This window comes from Notothenia coriiceps, unplaced genomic scaffold, assembly GCF_000735185.1.
Source record: "Notothenia coriiceps isolate Sejong01 unplaced genomic scaffold, NC01 NC01_scaffold00037244, whole genome shotgun sequence".
In the NCBI taxonomy this organism is placed as follows: Eukaryota; Metazoa; Chordata; class Actinopteri; order Perciformes; family Nototheniidae; genus Notothenia; species Notothenia coriiceps.
Genome location: NW_011369945.1, coordinates 2,509,482 through 2,532,838, shown reverse-complemented (window position 1 = coordinate 2,532,838; position 23,357 = coordinate 2,509,482). Strand labels below are relative to the sequence as shown.

At 38.9% G+C, this 23,357-nt stretch overlaps 1 protein-coding gene across 1 annotated transcript in view; it reads right to left on the bottom strand.

Moving 5' to 3' along the window:
- trabd2a (TraB domain containing 2A) overlaps window positions 1-23,357 on the bottom strand; it is a 66,605-nt gene that overhangs the window by 7,828 nt on the left and 35,420 nt on the right. The window contains exons 3-5 of the mRNA XM_010793238.1: window positions 22,115-22,261; window positions 21,519-21,693; window positions 1,532-1,622 (exon numbers count right to left, since the gene is read on the bottom strand). Coding sequence (XP_010791540.1) covers window positions 1,532-1,622; window positions 21,519-21,693; window positions 22,115-22,261 — 413 coding nt within the window. The remainder of the gene's footprint in view (window positions 1-1,531; window positions 1,623-21,518; window positions 21,694-22,114; window positions 22,262-23,357) is intronic.

Here is a 23,357-nt window from a genome sequence, read left to right as displayed (position 1 = left end):
ATACAAAGCCATGTTAGGGAAACTTCCATCCTACATCTGCTCCCTGATCTCACGGCGAATTGTAAGTGGCTACTGCCTGAGATCGCATGCTGTGGTTTTATTAAATGTGCCAACTGCTAGGTCTGTCTTAGGGAAGATAGCTTTTAGATGTGCAGCTCCTCTGTCTTGGAATAGTCTGCAATTGAAATGGAAACTGAGCAATCTGGTGCCACTAAATGTTTTTAAAGCTTGGTTGGATGCTACTCAATCGGAAGCTGTTGGTACCTGCTCATGTGGATAGTATTGTAAATTGTAAACCCTGTAATGATGCTGTATGATGTCCTTTTTGTTGTTCTGTTTATGTTTTTATGTTTCATGTGGAACCTACTTGAGCAGGTCTCCCTTGAAAAAGAGATCAATGATCTCAATGGAATACACCTGGATAAATAAAGGTTTGAAAAAATGAAATGAAAATAGCCTTTTTTTTATAATATGTGATCACCAACGTCAACTAAAAAATGACCCTTTATTATGACGAGGCGAGGAAACAAGGGGCACCGGTAGAATCGCTTAACAGATAAGTAGAGTGCAATTTTTCATCATTTGCAGACAACACATTTTCTTACAAGGTCAAAGCAGAGCTTTAACATCTGTTTTGGGTCTACAAATGAACACAGACCAACTACAGAGTTGTGCTTGGAAAATGATTTCCCATTTGAAATTCAGTCAGCGAGAAAGTTGAAAGAAATATATATTCCTGTCAGGGCCATGAGGCAGCGGTTGCCCCGGTGAATGTGAACGGGACCTGAAACCTTACCCCCATTTAAGTGATAAAATATGGGCCTTGGAGTTTGACAGACTTGTGTTTTGAGAAGAAATCATAATGGGCAACAACTACGGCGAAACATAATATTTTCTGCTTGGTTATCTATCTGTCAATTTTGTATTTCTCACTTTCCACGCTATTTTCTTTGTCAGGCTCTTCCGTCTTCTCTTGTTACAGAGACATTTCTTACGCTTTTTAAGGAAAATTATTATATAAAACATGCTGGAACAGAAACGGCCCCAAGCATATTACTCATTCATCTTTGTCTTCATGAATTACTCTTGACCCATTATGTCTTTTATAATAAATAGTTTTAAAGTTGATTTTCAGATTTGAATGGTTGTGTGGGTAAAGTTTAAAGGTATTTTGGATGTTTTAATTTTCCTTTTCCTGTTTTTAGTCAAACAAAACCTTTTTTTTCTTTTGGTTACAGATTACGCAAACATAACTGTACAATGTCAAGCATTTAAATGATATTTGGCGAGTTTGACTCATAAACAATACAAAGTAAAACGCTGCATGAAAGTACAATGATTTTAAAAGGGACATTTGGATTTCTGGAGAATGAATCAAATACATTTTTTAAGTTAAAAGCTTATATCAAATTGGAAGATGTTGTGTGTGTGTGTGTGTGTGTGTGTGTGTGTGTGTGTGTGTGTGTGTGTGTGTGTGTGTGTGTGTGTGTGTGTGTGTGTGTGTTTAAGGGCCTTTGGGCAGTAAACGTACCTGTTTATGGGCTGCCCAGCAGGGGTGTGCTCCACCTCGTATCCCTGGCGACGAAGCACATCAATGACTGTATTGTTGCCTAGAAAGTGACCTGCGACCAAAAAAAACACAAAAGTGATGACCTCCACTTCTGAAAGCTAATGAGGAACTGCAAGCAAATTGAAACAAGACATTTACTACCCTTCTAACTGCACTGTTTCAGGAGATCACAGGAAAACCCAGTCATGATTTAAATACAGAAACTAGAGAGGCCACTTGGAGCGCAGACCTCTGCCAAAACCAATCTACTCCAACATTGTAATGGTTCTTCCTTGTCCGCTGCTAGACCCTTCCACCAAGTTTCATCACAAATTGGGACACTAGCTTTTCCGTACTGCTTCTGTCAAACAAACAAACCAAAAATATGTCCAGCTTTATACGTTAAATGTGGAGTAGGAGCTGGGAGGCAGTTAGCCTGGTTTAACATAAGCAGCGATTGAATAAAATAGGCTTTAGAGATTGCAATAAACATAATTAGGCTTGTTGAATTAAGCTACGTGTTAAAAAGCTAAGCTAGTTGCCTTATGGCTTCGGTACCTTATCAAACTAAAACCCATAACAATGAAATAGATCTTTCGATATTCTCGTCTAAATGTTGGTAAAAAGGTTGAACAGTTTATTTTTCCTCGGGTCCCTTCAAATTCTGCTGCCTCCTCAACGCTTCAGTTTATAACTTACATTTTTGTCCCTTTTCCCTCTGCTTTTCCATTTTCATAGACTCTCCTTTGTTTTCATTTACTTCATTATCCTTCTTCCTCTATGCTTTAACCCCCCTTGTATGTGCCACCTTTCATTCCCCCTCCAATATTCATCTCTCCATTCTCCTCCTCCCTTATCTCTAACTTCCCCCCTCTTCCTCTCGTTCTCGCTCTGACCCTCTCAGCTACGTGAAGTGGGGGCATTGAGGCTTCAGGTTGCCATGTCAAGAGGTCTCCATTCTTCCCTTCACTCTGACAAGGGGGAGCAGGGGCCCATTGTTTGGGCCTGCTCAGCCGTGGCACCACGGAGATGTGTAAACAAAGAGCCCCGGCACTTTAATCTGGCCCAGAGCCTACGATAGAGAGGTCGGCCTCGATGCACTTTGGGTGCCATGATGCTGACCCATCTCTACGACTAATACGTGTTGGCTTAAACTTTGTCCAAGTGGGTAAAAGCTTTAGGAGATGCCTAAAGGGGTAGTACTGAAAACTGCAATGTCAACATTTGATCTGTAAATTTGATAACATCTTTCTTTACTTCTAGGTGAATGCAAGTACTTAGTCAATCTGAGAGGAAAAATGTCCCATGTGCATAAAGCTTGGTAGACCTTGAAAACATGAAAAAGCCATGCTTAGCTTTTTTATTTTATTTCTTAAGATGTTTTGAAGTCTTTCTTTACAATTTTTAAGGAGTGCTTTTATCTCATTGATGCACCTATCTAAATCATCTAAGGGCTCTCCTGGGAGAAGAACAAAAGAGCCATGCATTTATTTTCTGCTTGTGAGATGAAATCATTATCAATACAGGTGGTCAGTTAAACGAATACCCAGCAGCTCCTAAACTCTCCATGGGAGTTGGAGAGAGGACAGAGGGACAGAGTTTCCCAGCCTGCCCACGTCTAGGAACAACTCAGTGTGATTTATGTGAGTTTGCGTCAGAGGATTAAGGTGGGACAAATGGGGCTGTTCGGCACAATGTAGGGCCACAGAAGGGTGGGCGGACTTCAAATCTTCAAAGGCACACACATACAAATACGTATACACACGCAAATTATACTAGGAGGTAAACCATCAATTCTGACATGTCCCCAAGGGAATTCAATGTGTTTTTTGGGGACTGGGTTTTAAAAGTTGAAGCCCTCCACCCCCAGTGCTATTATATGCTTTAGAATGTAGAAGGTATTTAAGTTACCATGCGGCAGAAAAAGATCTTGTAAAAAGGTTAAAAAAAAGTGTGGTAACATCTTATCAACAAATCTGTTTTCTCCCTATAATATTAATCTCTACAACTGGATGGAGCCAACTATACTTGTCTCACTGTGTGGATCAACTGTACAGTTTCACACACTCTAAGGAGAGAACCCATTTTTGGATCACATTTTTTTTTAATTAAGAAAGAATGACTACAGCAACCACAAGCATTTCACATAAAAAATGTTTCTGACCAGCAGTCCACCTTGACAAGAGCAAGTTTCATACTTCAAAAGAAAAAAAAAGAAACACCTGCAGCCTGCTGGTGTGCCAAAGTCATGGAATTGCAAACAGAAACGTAACTCAGACACCTTTGATTAAGTATGATTGATGCCCCGGAAAGAGGCAGAAAGTAAAAACAGAAAATAATGTTAAAAAAGTTCAGCATTTTTCCTGAAAATGGGCCTCAAGTATGATGTAGCCTTTGGCCACTAACACATCTTTGGGGCCTTAATATGCCAGGTGATTTGTGACAACTAACTCTCTGTTTCTTACTCATACTGCTAATAATTGTTATGAAGCAATACATTGGCCTGAAATTCTGTCAGAAAGAAAAAAGACAGTTTATTGTGTTTGCAAAATTACAACAATGTCGGAATTTTGTGATATACAATACAAGCCCATGTATTTCCCCCCTTTTTCTTTTAATTGACCGACAGTCAGATGCTGTCTCGTCCCATGGAGGTACATCATGTTCTACGCAGAATACTCAATCATCTGAATATCAATCTTGGATCAGTGAAAAAACAATGAATTCCTACTGGCACACAGAAAAACATCAACATCTGATTTACAGAAGACATTCTTAAAGAGTAGGTGCTCATACAGTGACTCACTGCGGAGACGAAAACTACTTCCATATTTGCTTTCCTACTTCAAACAAAACATACATGATAATTGTAAAAATATTGATGATTTGGAGCGTTCTTGTAAACATTGCAGCACTTTTATGAGCTGTATTAAGTTCTGCCACAGATGTTTTCTCTGCATGGTCCTCTTAAACATGTGTATTCACAATATCGCCATCGGTTTTTCTGGTTATTTGTAGTATGCGGAAAATCTATATACCTATTTTTGTTTTATTCCAGTTGATATGCATACAGAGTATCGTTTCAATCTCACACTATTGGTCTTAAACAAAACAGTTCTCACTTTTTAACTCACTTTAACAAAAAATCTCCACCTTTAGGCTCAATGTTTCACTTCAGTTTTGTCCTATAGGTTTCCTCAATAAGAAATAGACATCCATTCATGCTTCTACTAGAACAGTGGTTCTCAAAGTGGCATGCCAGGGGGGGCGCGAGAGACCAGGAGGAAAAACGGTTATAAAAAAAAAAGAAAAGATAAATAAATCCTAAATTGAAAAAATATTGATATGATTGATATGATATGATTATTATTGATTCAAAAATAATATGATACAGTACTATTACGTCTGGGTCTCTGTGTTTCATTAAAGCTTGGCTCTGTGTGTGTTTGGAGCGAGCCATTTTGTGTGCGCGAGCGAGAGAGAGAGAGATAGCGCACTGGTACCAGAGATCGTTGTTGTTAGCTTCTGGTGCTAGCGAGCTACGCTAACGGAGATGAGGAGTTGTTTCAACAACAAAGTGGAGGAGAGTCCTCTCCTGCTGAGAGACTCAGTGAACCAAAGGACTCTCTCAGTGTTATCTCAGTGGGTCTCAAATATTTTGGTCACCATTAATGTAAACAATTATTTCCAAGGCACACGTTAATATGATCAGTATAGTTATTAAAAAATAAGAGAATAAATGAAAAACAGGTATGAAATACTATATGACATTAAAAAAAGAATATAGTTTAAAAGGGGGTGATTTGTAAAATATCCATAAAGAAAAAGTAAATCTGTTTACAGTTCTGTTTCATATGGGTGTTGAGAGATGTATCCATAGATCTCTTCATTTTGCTCTCAAAGTGCACCAGATTGATGCTTTTAACTTCAATATTTAAAAATAAATCTTCCCGGGGGAGCTTGCCCTCGGACCCCCCTATGTGAGGTCCAATCACCACCTATAAAAACAGCACTTTACCCCTGCTTACACCTATAAGCCGTGAGCTGATTATCGAGCCTTCATTGTAACTGTCGCGGGTACACTGTGTATATGTATGGGGATTGTTACAGTAGAAAATTCCACTGTAGCGACCGGTACATTTTCAAGCTACCCCACAGCATCCCCAAAAGAAATATATGGCGCCGCCACTGAGCCTGACTATTTGTGTTGAGGGGGCCCGACTTTTTTTTTTCTCTGACAGAAAAGGTTTGAGAACCACTGTACTAGAACCAGGCCCCCGGCCCATGTTAGGACCCAGCCCACAGTTTAAGAAGCACACTTCTGAAGTGACATCTGTGACATCTGACATATATTTCCACAGATTATTTATTTAGGCCAATTTCATACATTTTAAATCTATGAAATGTGCCAAAGTATGTACTTCAATGCACAATATGTAGACTGTATGTGTTTCCAGCAGAGCTGAGCGAGGGGAGATGGTAGAGATAAAGACCAGGAACAGACCTGAAAGCTTTCATTCACAGCAAACTCCATACATGCAGCCACTTTCATACATGGCACCGCTGAGTTGGAGGGTCATAGATTAGCTCATGTCACGCTTATAGAAACGTACAGAGTTGTTATTATATTGACTGAACTTTTCTATGAAGTGACAGCTTCTATAAGAGTCAGCCATTGGAGGAAACACAATGGCTGAGGCATGGTGAGGCTGGGTGTACAAAGACACAGCGTTCACACCAAAGACCAAAGTTAATGTCCCATATCCAAGATGTTTTTACGTGAAAGCTCCTAAAACACTTGGTTGAAGTCACAGAAGATTAATCGATTCATCTGCCCATGGTATTTGAGATTAATCATCTGGTCTAAAAATATGTCTATCCCTTGTCCTCAAAGGTCCAAGGTGATGTCTTTGAAAAGTCCAAACATCATAGAATGTTAGCTTAATATGACATAATAGAGAATAACATAAAATATCTGCATTTTTTGCCATTTTAATCTTCAACTCAATGTTCACTTATCCAGTATGTCCATGTTAATTTCCGATTTTATCTTAAATCTCATGAAGACATCAAAGTTTGAAGAATGACTTCCCAATTTGGGAAAAGAAACCATCCGAAGAGCATATGAATGCACCATTGGCCTTGGCTTGGTCCACACCACCTGTATGCATTTCTAATTGTATTATCGTTTCCAATTTACAACACAGCTTCTAAATATGAAAGACCAGTAACTGAGTGGTCAGTTAGAAAACACATTTCTAATACGTTGTCAGCACACCTGTAACCCAGTCAGAGGAACATGAGACCACGGAGGTACCCGTCCTTAGAAATACATCCAGTCTCCACAATCAGCAGCTCAAATTATTAGAGCATATGGTAAGCCTTAAGTAGCGTTCCTTTTCCATACACATCAATATTTACATTACAACTTGTAACCAGGGCCCAAGCAGGAGTTCTCATAACATTACAGCATGTTGGATAAACAAACGCTACAGGCAGAACTGAGGCCATTCTGCCTCGTAGAGCTATTGCTAACTGTTTATGTACACGTGTTCCCTGCAAGTCAGCTGGCCCCACGGCCCATTATCATTACTACTAAGACCCCAATGAAGCCTTTTTTTGGAGAAAATGACAGTGAGGTGTCATGTTTTTTCTTTACTCTGCAGAATGTTTTATTAGGTAGCTTCCTGGAAGTAACGTTTATTGCAAATTACATCAAACCACAAACGTTTGGCTTGAATTTATCATGCAACTGATTTTAGGCTTTCTATTCCTGCTTAGATATTCAACACTACAGTGGTTTGAGACACATCAATTGTGCATAAATCACATAGGCAGAAACAGGGTTGTTAAAAGAGAGAGTTTAAAGCTTTTCAAATGATTGTCAAAAGTAAATAATAGGCTGAAGTTTGAGACTTGACGTTTCTAGGACATCGGATGTACTAAGCAGCCAAAGACTTTACTGGAAAATCACTGTTTTGGCTAACCGAGCTGCTGACAGGCAAGTAAAAACTCAGTGTCTTCAACAGTTAAATAGACGCAGCCATCCATACAGTGACAGTCATGTCAAAGACAAATAACAGAAAAATTATTGGGTATCCACTGGCATAAAGACCACACAGTCACCCTGGTGTTTTCCAAACAATGTCAGTCCTATATTAACACACATATCAAATGTCTGGAAAAAACGCATTTGCTTATATAGTGCGTTATCCCTGGTTATATCATATTGTTAAATGTCTTTGATGGACAGTCTTCCTGTATTATAGCTAAACCTCATCCATTAGCAGTCAAGTGCAATTTGTTTGAAAAGAACAGGACGCTGTTGGTTTCAAACGAGAGACAATTTGATTAAATACTGTCAAGTAAGTTGAGAGTAATTATATGTGGTAGCATTGAAATGGATTATATCAGTCCTGACTTCATCATTCTTTATTCCTTTGTGGCAAGATATATTTTAATTCCCTTAGCATGCAGTTAAACATTATGTCATTTTAAAAACAGTTTAAGAGAACCTTGTGGCAGCACAGGAAGAAAAATCAATCCTCTTGGTACCATGAACGTACAAAATGGCAATCCATCATCAATTGTTTAGATATTTCTGTACGGACAAAAGTAGTGAACTCAAGACTGGCGCACAGCAGAGCCAAAATGCTGAAAAGACGACAGGAAGAAAGGAATGCAGCAGCGAAACACTAACTGCTTTATGTAAATAAAAAACCGCAATTAAATTACTGGATAAGAGCAGTTCATGTTGTTTTTTTAAGTCAAACTTTGATAATTTAAGTAGCCAACTTGTGGTGTTGAGACCTAAGAGTCTCTTAATGTAAATATAATATTCATCCGAGCAGGCACCAAGATTCTTTACCACTGGATGAGCTACGGAAAAATAGTTTCAAAGATGTATGTTTTCGCCTGGAATACATTTAGTATGATGTTCTTTTCAGCTATACATTGTCATTTGGATCCCAACTCCATGCAGGATAAGGATATTCCTAAAATAATAGCAATGGAGAGAATGGAAGTAGCCAAAAGATATGTTTGGTTAAATGTGTCTGCATACAAACCCACAAATTCAGTTTGGAAGAGGAACCTTTTGCACTGTCATTGGTTTAAACAAGTCCAAAACCTACATCATATTACATTTTAACTCCAATCTGTTGCATCTTTCAATTTTCCCTCCACTGCACTCTATCTCGTAAAAATAAATGATACACTGTTAAAACAAAAGTATATATGATTCAGCCAAGTAATGTGTGTAGGGATTTTAAAAAATCATAGATTGACGTAGAACCAGAGTAGTCAAGTTTTAGGTTGAAACAGTCTGAGCCAAACTAAACCTCTGAATGTTGTTTTAATGCTTTTACTGCTCATTCATTAACAATCTGCTGTAAAGGCCTTATTTTAAAAGGTGATGTCATCATTACTTTCAGTCAATTACATTTTAAACCATTAACATGAATACAGCAGAAACATTTTACTAACGCAACAATAATGCCAAACCTTGTTTTTGTGTATTTTTTAAGTCTAAGTAGGGTTGTGATTCGCTATGTTGGCTTTAAAACATAAAGGAGATTATTATTTTATCCCTTTTTTTTATCATCTGTCTTTATTTATTTTAAATGTGAGTTTGGTTAATATTATGTTAGAAATATGATTCAATGCAAGCGATGCTTTTTTTTGTATTTTTTGTTGTTGACTGAAATATGTTGCGTTGTTTCTTGTTAATTGGCAAAAGAAACATTTGGTAGACATATGCTTTCGCAATCCAAGTCACGAGTAATAAGGTGATTTCATAAAAGAGAAAGCATTTTACCATCTGTTATGAATTTAAAGCCATAAAGTTGAAAAAATCCCCATTATGGTTATTGACACCTCTTCAAACGCAACATCAATAGTGAAGTTATACCTCAAAAACCCTCCTTAGAATTGGACAGCTTTTCAATTCTAATTCCTCCAGGATACAGTTCTGAGTGTAAGATACAAGATAGAGATAGTGATGTGTGATAGAGACAGCTGTGATATGGATGTGTGAATATGAAAGAAACAAAACAGCAGGTCGAAGCCACGCACCCACCTCTGTTCCATGGAATAAGCCTTTCTCAAGTCAAGCCAAAGAATGCTAACATGACAACCACCACCAAAACATTTGTCTTTCTATTGCTCTCAGCCATAGTGAGACGCACAGTTCAGAAAAAGGCTGAATTCAATAGGTCACTCCATTATTGTCAAATTGATACCGATCGCTCTTTCGTAAACAGACTGTCGAGATGGTGGGAAGATGATAGACAAACTGAAGCAAGAAAACAACAGACCTAATGTAGACGAATAACAAGAGATTTCAAGACAGGCAGAAGCGAACACGTCAATAGTTGAATTTAACATGGAAATAAACTCAGGAATATAGACAAAGGGAAAGGGTAAGCACAACAAAACAGGAATGTTAAGTTGTCAGATGCCAGACTGTGATAGCTGAGGATAAGAGCATCCTGTAAGGCCTTCAGTGTGGGGCTCAAACACTTCTCTATTGAGGTTATGTAGACTGTACCTTGACATGGTGCCTATGTCAAGTCTGCTATACAAAAAAGGAGTGTAGCGTGGGCTGCTTGAAGTGGTATCTCAATTTGGCATGCAGGTTTTTCAACCATTTGCAAAGTGAAACCAGGGAGATTGGGTGTAGAAAGTGCAAATCTCCAAAGAAAAAATAAACCAAATCTTCTCCAATATCCTTTATCAGAAAACTTTAAACATACAGTAGTTGTTTAGAAGTAAAGAAAATAGCTATTCTGCTAATAAATTTGTTAAAATCATTTGATTTAACCGTGAACTAAAGTCTAACAGGGTTCCCCAGCTTCAACAAAAAAAACACTGCAGCAGGAGTTTCGTCATACTTGTATTTCCACTCTCTTTAAACACAGTTTTTGCCTTTTTTGATTACTATGATTTGCCTTTTCTGTTGTCTACCCTCTATTTGTGTCCATTCTGTAAAAGCCAGTGAAGAAATATCCCTTTTCTTTTAATCAAATTGGCATTTTGTTAATGTAAGACCTTCACTTCCACTTCATCTCTCATTTTCACGTATCATGAAACGTTATTGTTTACCCAAGCTAATTTATCATCTAAAAGTAGAGTCATCTCAATGTTTCTACGATTTACGTCACACCTCGAGACAAAGGCTGAAGACTGATGTTCTGCTGGAAAGCATTAAAGTTACATTTATCATACTGTAGATGCGATTGGAAATGTGGCTGGCAGGAATAATGGAGGAGGTGGTTTGTTTAGCTTGTAAAAAAACGGTTGATGAGTAAAATTGCACGCAAGATGTAACATTTCCACCTTCTTTATGAACACTCAGTAGTCACTCTGTGTTTTATTTGAGATTTAATATGTTTTTCGTTAGACCAAAAACGGCTAAGTTGTCTGCACAAGTTCTCCTGAGATCGTGCTGAGCAACTTGAATTTATGCAGGGAATAAATGAGAAACAGAGCGCATAAGAGGCCTGTGGCGTGAGGTTGTTTTTTAAATAAACCCTCACTCAAAATGTGTGGTGGCACACAGCACTTTGGAGCCGTGTTAGGGATTACATCTGTCAGGCTGCAATAGTCTCTACACTCTCTCGAAGTTTTGCTCTTTCTGCCAAGAAATTATGGCGCTTGAGCACACACCAGCTCATTCACTGTGGTCGCATGAAACGGTGATCAAAGTCAGAGAATTCTGTAAAAGTGAGCAGTTTCTGACAAAGTAAACCGGAGCACTGCCAGCTCTGAATGTCCCCGCCACTGAATATCTTATTTTTGTTAGAAATACTGTGTCAGAGAATATTATTACTATAAAAGCAGATGGAAGGAGATGTTAAAAGCAGTTTAAGAGCAGTGAGGGGAACCCAGCCCACATGACCTCAGGTTGGCTGTGTTTTTATTATTATCATAAAAGTGCCATATGCATCATATCATTTGTTTATAACATGTTCATTTATATAGTCACTGTAGCCGTCAAAGAAATGTAGCTCCCCAAAATGTACTAATTGTACATTAAGCAAATGTACTTAAAGCTATTTTTAAAATGATATAAGTAAACTATTGCTGTTTTGCCATTAAATCATGGTAGATGGACTTTATGACCACTAAACGTTGTACAAAATGACTAAATATACATCATGCTGTTAAACACATTTTTTTTTCGGAACCACCAAGGGGTCACATGACAAATCTGAGGGGTTGTGAAATTACATCCTATCACTTAAACAGAATAGTAAAACAGAAAGACTAATTGTGTTGTAATCTTTTGCTTTGCTTTTTTGTTATCTACTAGATAACTTAAAAAGTTTATGCCCAAATAAATGATGGCTCTTGGTTAAATTGCCCCCACATCTACATCGTGTTATTCCATTTGTGATAAGGGACTGCAGGTAGGCAAATCCTTGTTTTAAGGGGTTACAAATGTGTGGGTACACACACTGCACAGTTGAATAATGCATTGTGGGTTCAAACAGACTACAATGGCAGCATTGTTCAGCATTAAACAGCACCACTGTATTTTGAATTGTTCAAAGGCAGTACTGAACTTAAGTAAGAAAGTGAAATTGGTTTCTACCAAACTTCACAACCAGAAGAGTTTCACTACAAAAATCAACTGCAGACTTTCATTCACCAGAGTTCTGAACACAATCATGCATCTCGCCAACCAGCAGGACTTCTGAAGCCATAGCAGAGTTTATTTTCTACAGACGCGTGCTTTTGTTCATCCCAACGTTCCAAAATATATTATTGCAGTTTGCATACTATGACCTCGAAACTGCTTCCTCTGAAAACACATGGCGGTTCGCATCCTGCTGCGAGTCTCTGCTCAGCCTTTCAACTGCCTCAGAAAAAGGATACCGAGGGGGAGTCGGATGCCCGCTCACTTTTTAAAAAGCATTCCACATCGTAGTTTTTCTCAGATGTTCTCTCACAGAGCTTCCATCTTAAACATGTGGCTCAGAGGGCAATTTTGTGCCTATTTAGTTTGAGTAATCTGCGAGAGATCGTGTAGATGTCAAATGAGGCCTGCAGATCATCAGTGATTTAGGTCTTAAAATAACTAAGAGCAGATCCACAGGATAAATGCTGTTACATACACACTCGTTTTATCTCTCCATATGTAAGTCTTTCTCTTTTTATCTCCCTTTTCTGCCAGATTATTTTACTAAAATAATGTTTTTCTTGTCAATTACCAAACATCTGTTCATGCCATTTCATCCTTAATCATTCCCTTGCTAACTATATAACCAGAATGTTTTCTCGACACATGACTAGGCTTGGTTTTCCAAAAAACTCTCATGCCTTCCTGTGAACACTTCACAACAAAACATGGCCAACTTTTACATCTGCACCAACTAAAGCATCTGAAAGAGCCTCGACAGAAACGGAACAACCTTGTTTCTATGATGACAATCTCTCATTTGCTCCAGACCTTTAGTAATGTGAAACACAAGTTACGAAAGCAACTACAGTCATTTCAACATGATTAATGAAAACGGAGCGTGTTTGTTTTGAATGCAGATGTTTGTTTAGTCATTGGCATCACACAATTTAACAATGTTTTAACTGTGAACAAGAACATAATTAGAATGTTTCTGTGTTTGGACGCATATTCTCACAAAAATAACATTTTGGGTTCTTTGCAAACCCCAGCTCTTAACAAATTAGTAATGAGCTAGCGCTTTCACTAAATGCCAAATGGATATATCGATATAACACAGTTCATTTGAGTGTAAAAACGAAAACGTATGCTCTGTGGCATGCCAGAATCGTGCATGAACTCACACATACGCCAGGCAACACAGGCTCATTCATGCAGCGAACCAGCAAAACCCACTCAAAAAAGTATTCAATAACTCCACATTGGGACAGGGAGAGGGAGAAGGGGGGAAAGAGTGGAAGCCACAACTCACACAAGTCATGTTTTCCTCTGTCTCTTCATATCTTCATCCCCCCTGGGCAGTGTTGCTTTCTTTTATGTTCTTACCTCCAAAATGAAAAGGGACAGCTCCTCAATAACAATCCCGAATCATCAATAGATTCACTGCTGCTCGCTCGCTACATATATAATTTTCTTTTCCCCTTTCCCTTTCATATAGAAGCGAGGTATTTCTGCTCCAAATGAAAGTTTAGCCCCTGGGAAGGCATGTTAAGAGCCTGTTCCAGGTGCATAAGGAAATACTGCTGGGTTCGAATGGGGTCAGGGGGTGAGGAGTTCAACTCTTTCAATAAATCAAAACAATCTGTTGTGACAAGGGGAGAGAAGTGCGGGATATATGAAATATGTCTTTCAAGTGCAGAGACGGAGGCCTTTGACCCGATGAGTGCAACTAAATGTATACGTTTAGGTGCCTTTCACTCGGCGGCTTAACAGTCAGTTAGTGCTGCGGAGTGGCTGACAGGTTTATCCTCCCATTTAAGAAGAGACAGAGATGTACCAGATGATACATTACAGGCGCTGCTGACATGTTAACATCCCACTGGTTAAAGGTTTGTCTGGGTTGTATTTAGGGTCGTAAATATGTAAGCTAACATTACTGAGCTGAAGAGAAGCAAGATCAAGAGGAAGCTCCACGCAAGCATACTTAAAAAAAAACGGTGACAGGGGGTCAAGTAAGTCAGTCCGTCACACCCCATAAAAATGTGACTGATGTTGTCATCACTACTTTCCATCTGTTGCAAATAAATGTATTTCAGACCGGTCAAAGCCATGATGAAGAACTGTACTGTCACTGAAAGAAGGCAACACAAGTAAACTGACCATAGTGGAGCATTTAATATCAAGATATCAAAAAGAATAATATTAAAACCACTGTGTATATCATTTTTGATACATTCTACCTTCAATATAGTCTGCCTTTTTTTTTCAGCAATAACCTTTGACCTTGCAATGTAACAGTTTCCTGCTATATCCACATGCAGGAGGGATTGATAAGAGCACTGCATGCATGTAATCCAATGTGACCGCTGTATGTATCTCACGTATATCACTTTCTACAGCCAAGTGACTTCCTATGCAACCCCAAAAAAAGTATTTGTTTATATTCAAATATTTGCGCGGTTATTGACAGATGTTTTAATTGGAAAAATGCAGGTTTCTTTGGCTGCACTGTCAACAGTAGTGTCAGTTCCTCCATTGTTTTATTTCTAAATCAGAAGCTGCTTAAGGATTGTTTTTGCCACTCGAATTCTGGGACATGTAGTATTAGTAATGATTTGCTTTCTGATACGACCTGAAAACATAGGGCTAACCAAGTGTGGCCCGCTACAAATACACATAAGACTTACTCAAAAATACTGTAAGTTGTTTGTCATAGTTACAGCCATGAGATAATTGTATGTGTGTGTACCCCAATTGGCAGGACATTATTTGAAAAACAGTACAAATATAATTCACATGACAAAAATTACAAACTTGTTGGAAATCTCTAGTGTAAACTGACAGTATGAGAAAAACAGCAAACTATTCTCCAACACAGTAAATACAAATAATCCTACAAGACGGGACTTTAAAAAAGCCTGCAGCATAAAGGTGTCATTCAAGCTTAAATCCAGGACTTTATCCAGGGTTGGCAGACGTTCCTCCCCTGCCTGCCTGCTTCCCTACCGAGTGTGTGGTAGGTCTGGTCTGGATTTTAATGGTGCTGTATGACATGTGTGTACTCATGTCAGCAACTGCCCCAAACAGTTGTAAACCGGCTGTTTACGAGGGTGAGTTTCTGTGAAAAAAGCACCACGTTTCTGACTTTCACACCATCTGGGGAAGAAAAAAGGGGTCGACCGCAGTGATGTAGTGCTTAGTGTGAAAACACACTGCAGGGATTTGAGCCAGGTATGTGTAAGGTTTGGCCTGGGGATATGAATAGGAAGGTCCATTCAATCTGTTATGACTGAAATATTAGGCACACAGGGCTAGTTAAAGCATGGTTTATATAAAATAAATAATGCATAAAAAACACACGTTTTTAATGTGTATATTTTTAAATCCCTGACTCCTCTGTTTACTAAATAAGTTTAAATGTTCTTATTCCGCACTGCCTGACAGTTTTATAGCATTTTCATGTTGTTCCAACTCTTTATTGAAGATATGAGATGCTGAGATTGGAGGGAAATACTCCATGTTTCATATGGATGAATCATTAAGTCCAATGGAAATATTTCAGATGTCTTGCACACAGATTTTCTAAATAAACAAAGACGAAGCAACGTTTTGTAATGATGACATATTGTTTTCAGCACGGGTTACCCTGTTATTAAAATTAAATATACTGTATTTATTTTATTATTCTTTAATGGCCGATACTGGCAATGACCATTTACATGTTTTAAATTGCATAAGCTCATGTGGTTCCTGGACATGGGTCACCGGTGATGACAGTATGATCCATTCCATTAAAACATAAAACACTGTGTTTTAGTGTCTTGGTTTATTTTATTGTCACATTTAAGTGTTTGCAGAAAGGATCAAATTCCAAAGACGGCTCTGAACCAGAAAGCCCTTTTACTACTTTTGCCATCATTATTTCATACTCTTTCTTTAGTATTATAAATACAAACGTGGCACAGAAGGTTAACTCTTATATTGCAGTGTAGTTCTGTGTATTAGGTGACTATTCCCCCACTTTAATACCCACAGCTACCCACACACTGACAAGTCAAGGTGCTCCGTGTGAGTTATGAATTCATGTCAACCTCTGTCATGAGCCGCAGTCCACGGGGCCAAGCCACCTATTTATTTCAGCATTCCCACCGCACGAAACAGCTCCCTAACCGAGCAGTATTCACTTTAGCGTGGCCCTACCAACCGAAATAGCAAAAGATCCAAAGGCAAACCTTAATTGTCTGTGAAAAGAGTCAAACATATCAAAGTACAGTAACCGTCAGAGCCTGTCAACCACCCTGGCAATTACACCACCGCAAATATTCAAATTTGTGGTTTTTTAGGAGCAGGAGAATCATGATGTGCTAAGCAGCTTGGGGTTGAGGCTGAAACATAGATGCATTAGCGTTCAGCCTGGAGAAGAAAAAAAAGAGAAGAATTAGTAAAAGCCCTCGGCCTTCAGCTATATGTAAACACATCGTTTTATTAAAGTCAAGAGTGCCAGGCTATGGCTGATATTATAGAGGGAATACAGGTTGAGATTGTATACATGGATTGGGTTACTGTACCTATGGGGCACAACTATAACAGCTTCCATATGCCCGTATGAACATGTGGCGCTTTTTAAACATCATCATTCACATTGAGTGATGGCCATGGTATTTCAGACAAACAAATGGGAGGGAAAGACAAATTTCCAGGAGGTATTTACTTACAGTACAGTAAAGTATAGTGAGGCATGACAATACCCCAAACTAAAAGCAGAGGTTTGGGTGTACACAAGAAAACTGGAAGAACTTTGGTCTTTCTGCACTTGTGGATATGACTACAGCAAGATCCATCCAAGATACTCTTCCAAATATCCTGCAGGCCTGCTGAGACTCAAACACTTCCAGACAGAGTGTAAGAACTGGCAAACCTTATCTGTCAAAAATACGTTTCTAGCCAGTAAGCAAGGTTTGTTGCTTCACAAAAATAAGCACCACTGAAATGTTGCCAAAACTAAAAGCTGCTGTCAAAGCATTTATATTCACAACATGTTGGATGTGGATGTCAGTGAAGGTTGAAACATTGGTTGTGTTACCATACCAACCCCCTTTTCTGTTTAAGTTAGCACAGAACGGCTAAGAGCTGGTAAAAACTGGTTGTGTTACATGCTTTTACAAGTTTCTTATTCCATAAATCATCTCACACGGCTCCCATAATATTAAACAGCCTACTGGGTGGTCATCATGGGTGTGCGCTACATAAACATAACATTGTTGTAAGCAGCTCTTATCAACTCACACTCTCTGTGTTTCTCTTTGTTCATGTCTCTGTGTAATGAAGATGGAAGCCTAGGCGGCACAAATCCTCTGGACAAGTGTTGAGATGAAGACAGGTCTTTGACAGAAAATGAAACGGAGAGTATGGTGTGGGCGAAGAAAGAGAGCAAGTGTGGAGGAGAGACGGAGCGAGGCAGAGAAAGATGTGTGTGTTCCTCTGGGCTGACCAGTGACCACTTGTGTTTGTTTGACTTTTTTTCCTTTCTGACCACTAACCTGACCAGACCGCTGCAAAAACAAAGTTTCTCCAACAGCGAGGGCTGGGATTCAAAAATTGGTCACAGGACTCATTCTAAAGGGTTTGGATACAACCAGTAGATCTCTATCTTAGAAACAGTAGGAAGTCATTGAATATTTGAATTCATTTGAAAAGCACTTCAATTGTTTTGTCAAAAGCAACTGCATCTTGTAATGTGTTTTTTTCGTCTTTAGTGTGTTTACTGGTTTGGCGTCAAAGTGTAAATGACTGTTGACAAATGGCAAGTGGCTCTAGACAAAAAAAAAGGGTTCAGCTGTGGATTCATGAGAAGAAATAATGTCTGTATGCTATGAAAGAAAAGACGGAAAAGGAATTTGTTTGTCTTTTCCTCATCTGATAATCGCTCAAGATTATAGCCACAATCACAAAAAACAAAACAGAGAGTAAATTAGTGCATGGCTATGGCTTTTGGTGTGTGAGTGTGTGTGTGTTAAGCTGGAGGCACATGAAAAATCATTTACGGTTAGAAATGTTAGCTCTGGTTTGGCAGTGTGCAACTGCCTAACCATTAATGCTTTCTCCATAAACAATTTCCCAAACCCAAAATATCACGAAATGATTCTTCCCCATAGACGCGGATGAGAAAGAAAAACAGCACATTTATCCACTTTTCTTAACTACTGTATTACTTTTAGTGCTACATGATCATGCATGCCTTCCTTTCAATTCCGATTTCTGCTTCATATGAGAAAAAGTTATTTAAATGCCGATCCAAATTGATGATCTATGAGCATGTTGTTTCACTGTGGTAGCAACAAATAGCTAAAGATATTTCATTGGAAAAATGATGAAGGATGCAGGATCATCATAATTTTAATGGCCATTTTGGCAAAGAAGCTTAAAGCGTTCCTGCTTATCAGATTTAAAGCTGTCGCAGTGTACTTTTTCACACACTTACTGCCATTAATCCTGACAAACACACTTATGCTCCTCTCTTGAGTTTCCTTTGGCGAAGCACAATCTACATCCAACCAGGCAATTTGACAGGGAATAAATGACTACGTATAAACTGTTTTGCGAACTTGTTTTGGCAATACAGCTTATAATGGGGGAAAATAAAAACCCTCAACAATTTTCCACAAAGGTCATTCAGGAATCTGCAGGCCAGCCCCCTGCAGGCTAATGGGATCATTACTCGGGGAAGAGAAGTATGCTAGATATTTGGCTAATTCCCTTTTGAATCCAATTTAGTCTGGATCAATTTCAAGAAATAATAATTTTGCTAAATCCCGCAGCAACTCAATTTAAGTTCTCTCCAAGTTCCCGGTCACTGCAACATGTCACACTGACAAGAGAAGGAAGAGAACTGGTTGTTCTGGGCTTGTACTCAACGGCAGATGAAGGATGTGGGAGCTCTTCAAAAACAGGGGAAATCCCAAATATACAAAAAAATAACCAAAAGGAATGAAACATTTAAAAAGCCTATAATGGCGGCGTAATCATTTAAAAGCCGACATGTTTTGAACCATGTAGGTCTTTTTCAGGGTTAATAGTTTTTATATTTCCTGCTTCGTGGTTACTTAGTCTTACATTCTGAAGCTCCTGGATTGACTTCCTGTTTATAACATCACACTGAAAGTTGAGTAATATAAGACAAAATGCAGAATAGATAATAATTGCTTGATAAATCTGTCAAGAAGTCCTTTTTAAAAGAAACATGAGATGGTCACCGATAAGACTCCCACACCTGATGGAAACAGGGAAGTAAAGTATGCCGACATAATGGGCTTCATTGTAGTGTGTGTGTGTGTGTGTGTGTGTGTGTGTGTGTGTGTGTGTGTGTGTGTGTGTGTCTGCTTTTCCTCAGCTGTTTCCTGCCAGCTCAGAGACCAACAGACTGTGAAGGCCTCTCGCTCGCTCTGCTCAAACTGTGCTGCTTCTCTGCCTCGAAATGACCAAAGAAACGTTGAATCAGGACGTTTCAGACGATGTCATCACAAGGAAAATCTGACTGTTCAAATTGATGGCTCTGAACATTGATCCTCTCTTCTCCAAACATATCCCATAATGAGCTAAATCACATTTTGGATAAACAGATTTTTTCCAAGTGAACATGCCCTTTACTGTAAAAATGTTTTCTTAAGGCTTTTATGGTTTCAGCGATGGTAAAAATGACTTAGGTAACTTAAAAGTCAATATAGTGCCATTTATGTGAAATGGACATTCTAATTCAACAATTTTGTTGTACTATAGTTTCATAAAGTGAACATGTTGAAACCATTCTTCACATCTGATGATAGATTTATAAAAAAGGGTGACATTTGATTTGGATTTGTCTATTTTCCATTTCTTAGAAGAAATTATTTCCGTTGTTGTTAACTACACTTTAGATTGAAGGTGTTAGAAATTCATTTTTGATGTATACTGATTTTGCACACGTTTAAAAAAAAAAAAGAATCACATTTTCCTGGCAAAGGTTATATGACCACAGGAACTAAAATAAATATTTAATTAATTGATTATTTACCTTCAAATGTAAATTAAACTCAGTGTATATATTTAGGCTTGTAACATAGTCTTTCTTTTGAACATTATATAATTTATTTGTACTTATACAGATTTGTGTTAAAAATATGTTATATTTAAAATACAGCATATAACACTGTCCGGCGTGAGAAGAATGATATGTTTGGGCAAAATAAAAAAACTAACTTTATCTAGACAGAAAATCAATTTGAAGGAATGATTGCAAAATAGCCCTCCATCTTCTTCTTCTCTATTAGGTCCAGGCAAAGCTTTGATTAAGCAATCAGGGGGGGAAATACCAATAAGACGGTCTGCTTTAGATAATCGTCAAATCAAGTTAAATGAATAAGCACAGACGTACGTACGCGCACACACACACACACACACACACACACACACACACACACACACACACACACACACACACACACACACACACACACACACACACACACACACACACACAGAGGAATCCACACTTAAGTAGATAACTTCTCTGGAATCTTCTTTGCTGTTATCTGCTCTCTGTATCCTCCCTTATCAGCCTCTTATGAGCTTGCTGCATAGTTATAGAGGAATTCAAAGAATTTAACAAACATTTCTGAAAGTGTGTAAAAGAACTCAAACAGACCAGTGGTCCGTTTCTGCACAGCTATAAACTGATAAAAAGGATGTTTTATTGAGCCTCCGCCCTATAGACACATCCGTTTCTGTTTTATTTGGACCCAGAGCTGATAAAGCTGGAGATTCATTGGTTTCGTCTGGGCTGGTTTAGTTTATTCTGCACGTCAACAGAATCAACAAACAATGAGAAGGAAAACACAACAAATGGGAATTTGTTATAAAAGTAGGTAAGAAAGTGCCCTGGGGGGAATATGTGGAATCTTAAAAGACATACCTTCGTATTTGTCCCATCCAATGAGGAAAAGTTTGATTGTGGAAATATCTTTTAATTGTATTTTTAAATGATATTCTATTTTCTGAAAGCAGCTGTATTGCCTTTCAGATTACAGAGAGAAGCTAATTAACCAGTACCAACTCTGAGGCCGGCATCTCCGTTTCCGCTTTTCTAAGTTGTCTCTGTTTTCTCTTTCTCTCCATGAGTCTGTTAAGCTGCTCAGTTGTTAAGCTCTGCTTTGCAGAAGTGCTCTCCTGACAAAAAGAGGAATTTAAGCCATTTTGTTGTTGCAATCTCCTCGACTGCTTTGATGAACAGAGACAAATAAAGACCCATATGTCTCTGTGTCTGTCGATAGCTGAAATGTTTCTGTTTTATGCATTTTAATATTGATCACCAACCTGCTCCAAAGGCGAAGAAGAAGCTCTTGTCAGGGTGATTCTCTAGCAGTGACTTGACCCTGTTCCCCATCCTCTCGTTCCTCTTGTAGATGAGTTCCTGTCGAAAGTAGCTGTCTATTTCCTGGGCGGTCACCTGCTCGCTGAGTGGCAGTGTCACATTGTTGAAGTTAGGGACCTACAGGGTGCAGAGAGGATGGTTCAGGTTAAGCCGAGAAGGTTAAAAGGGGAAGGGGGAGAGGAGATTCCTTTTCATTCAAAGAAAAATACATTCTAAAAACACATTAATCAAAAATGTGTATTTGAACTGAAGGTGCACCGGGATTGTTAGGAGGGTGAATGGGTAAATAATGGAGAGAAAGACATGGCAAGTAGGAACAGAAGAGCCAAATTGGCAATGTATAGAGAGGCTGGGTGTAGGAGGAGGTGTGGGGGATGAAGGGTCGGTCAGAGGGTTGAGGGGTGAAGGTAAAGGGTCAAAGGTCGTGTCACTGGGACACTCCAAAGGGTCAAAGGGTCAAAACGACTCTTAGTTTATTAATTAGGGAGAAATAATTTAAAGTCCACTGCTACATCACACAAGATGAAGTAAGACTGACCTGTGAGGTGTCGTGATTGAAGATGATGGAGTTGAGGTCTCCACAGTTGTAGTGTCTGATGAGGTCTTCGGTGGTGTAGGGGACCTGAAGGCTTCCGGCCCTCAAAGACTCCTGCTGTAGTAACGTCTGGTTCAGGGCAAAGATCACCTACAAGGAGACAATAGGAACCAGTTATTTATCCATTTATTATAACCATGACGGGAGACCCCAAGGCTCTCTGGCCTCACAAACTTCCTTTTAGTTTTTGCATTAGCAAGCAAAAGTTGTGCATAGGACCTGTTGCACATAGGCACAAGCCTTCCATTTTAAAATAGCCAAGCTTTCATCAAAAGCAACCACATTTATAAATCACTCAACCCATTTTTTTCAAGCTGTTAAATGATAGTGTACGATTGAGGAAGAATAGACATTTTTGTCCGATCAAATAATTACATCACGGCAGTTTAAGGAGCTTGACTAAGGTGATAAGCTGTTCATCCTACCTAAACTAAGGCAGGACTATTTGCAGTGAAACATTTAATACAGACCTAGTATTGGATACATTTTAGACCTGATTAAGACGCTGGACAAACATTTTAGAAATTAAAGACAAAGGAACTAATTCTGAGGTGATCCTCATTGCTGGTACACAATTTCAGGATAGTCCATCCAATATTTGAAGGGACATTTCACTCAAAGTCACAAATCCATCAGAGGATAACCAAAGACTGTAGGGTTTTTCATGTTGGGACCAACTCTTCAAAATGTCTTCTCGCTCTGTTCAATAGCTATTGAGATATTTCAGTCGGGGCTAAAGTGACCAAAAAAACAACATTGCCATCCCTTGAGTCACACTGTTATCATAGCTAAAATGTGTACATACATCTCAGACATATGTTTTTATCACAGTTTTAAAAGTAAACCAAAGCCCAAACAGGAAGTTAACCAGGTAAAATATTTGCTAAACTAACCACCACAGCAATGGAGACAGTTTAAAGCTTTCCTGCCAAAAACCCTCTACGCTCTGCTGCAGAGGGATTCAGCCTATTGTGCGAGCGTGAAATCGGCCAGTGTTTGGTGTGAGGGCCCCGGTGAGCCTGCCGCCTGTGATCAGCACCGCGAGGACACACATATGCATACATGCACACAAACACACATGAACACACTCATTGAAGGCCTCTACACACAGCGAAGCCTGAGACAGAAACCACCGCCACTCACCTCAGCACATGCCCCGCCTCTGATCCCTCCACCACACACACCC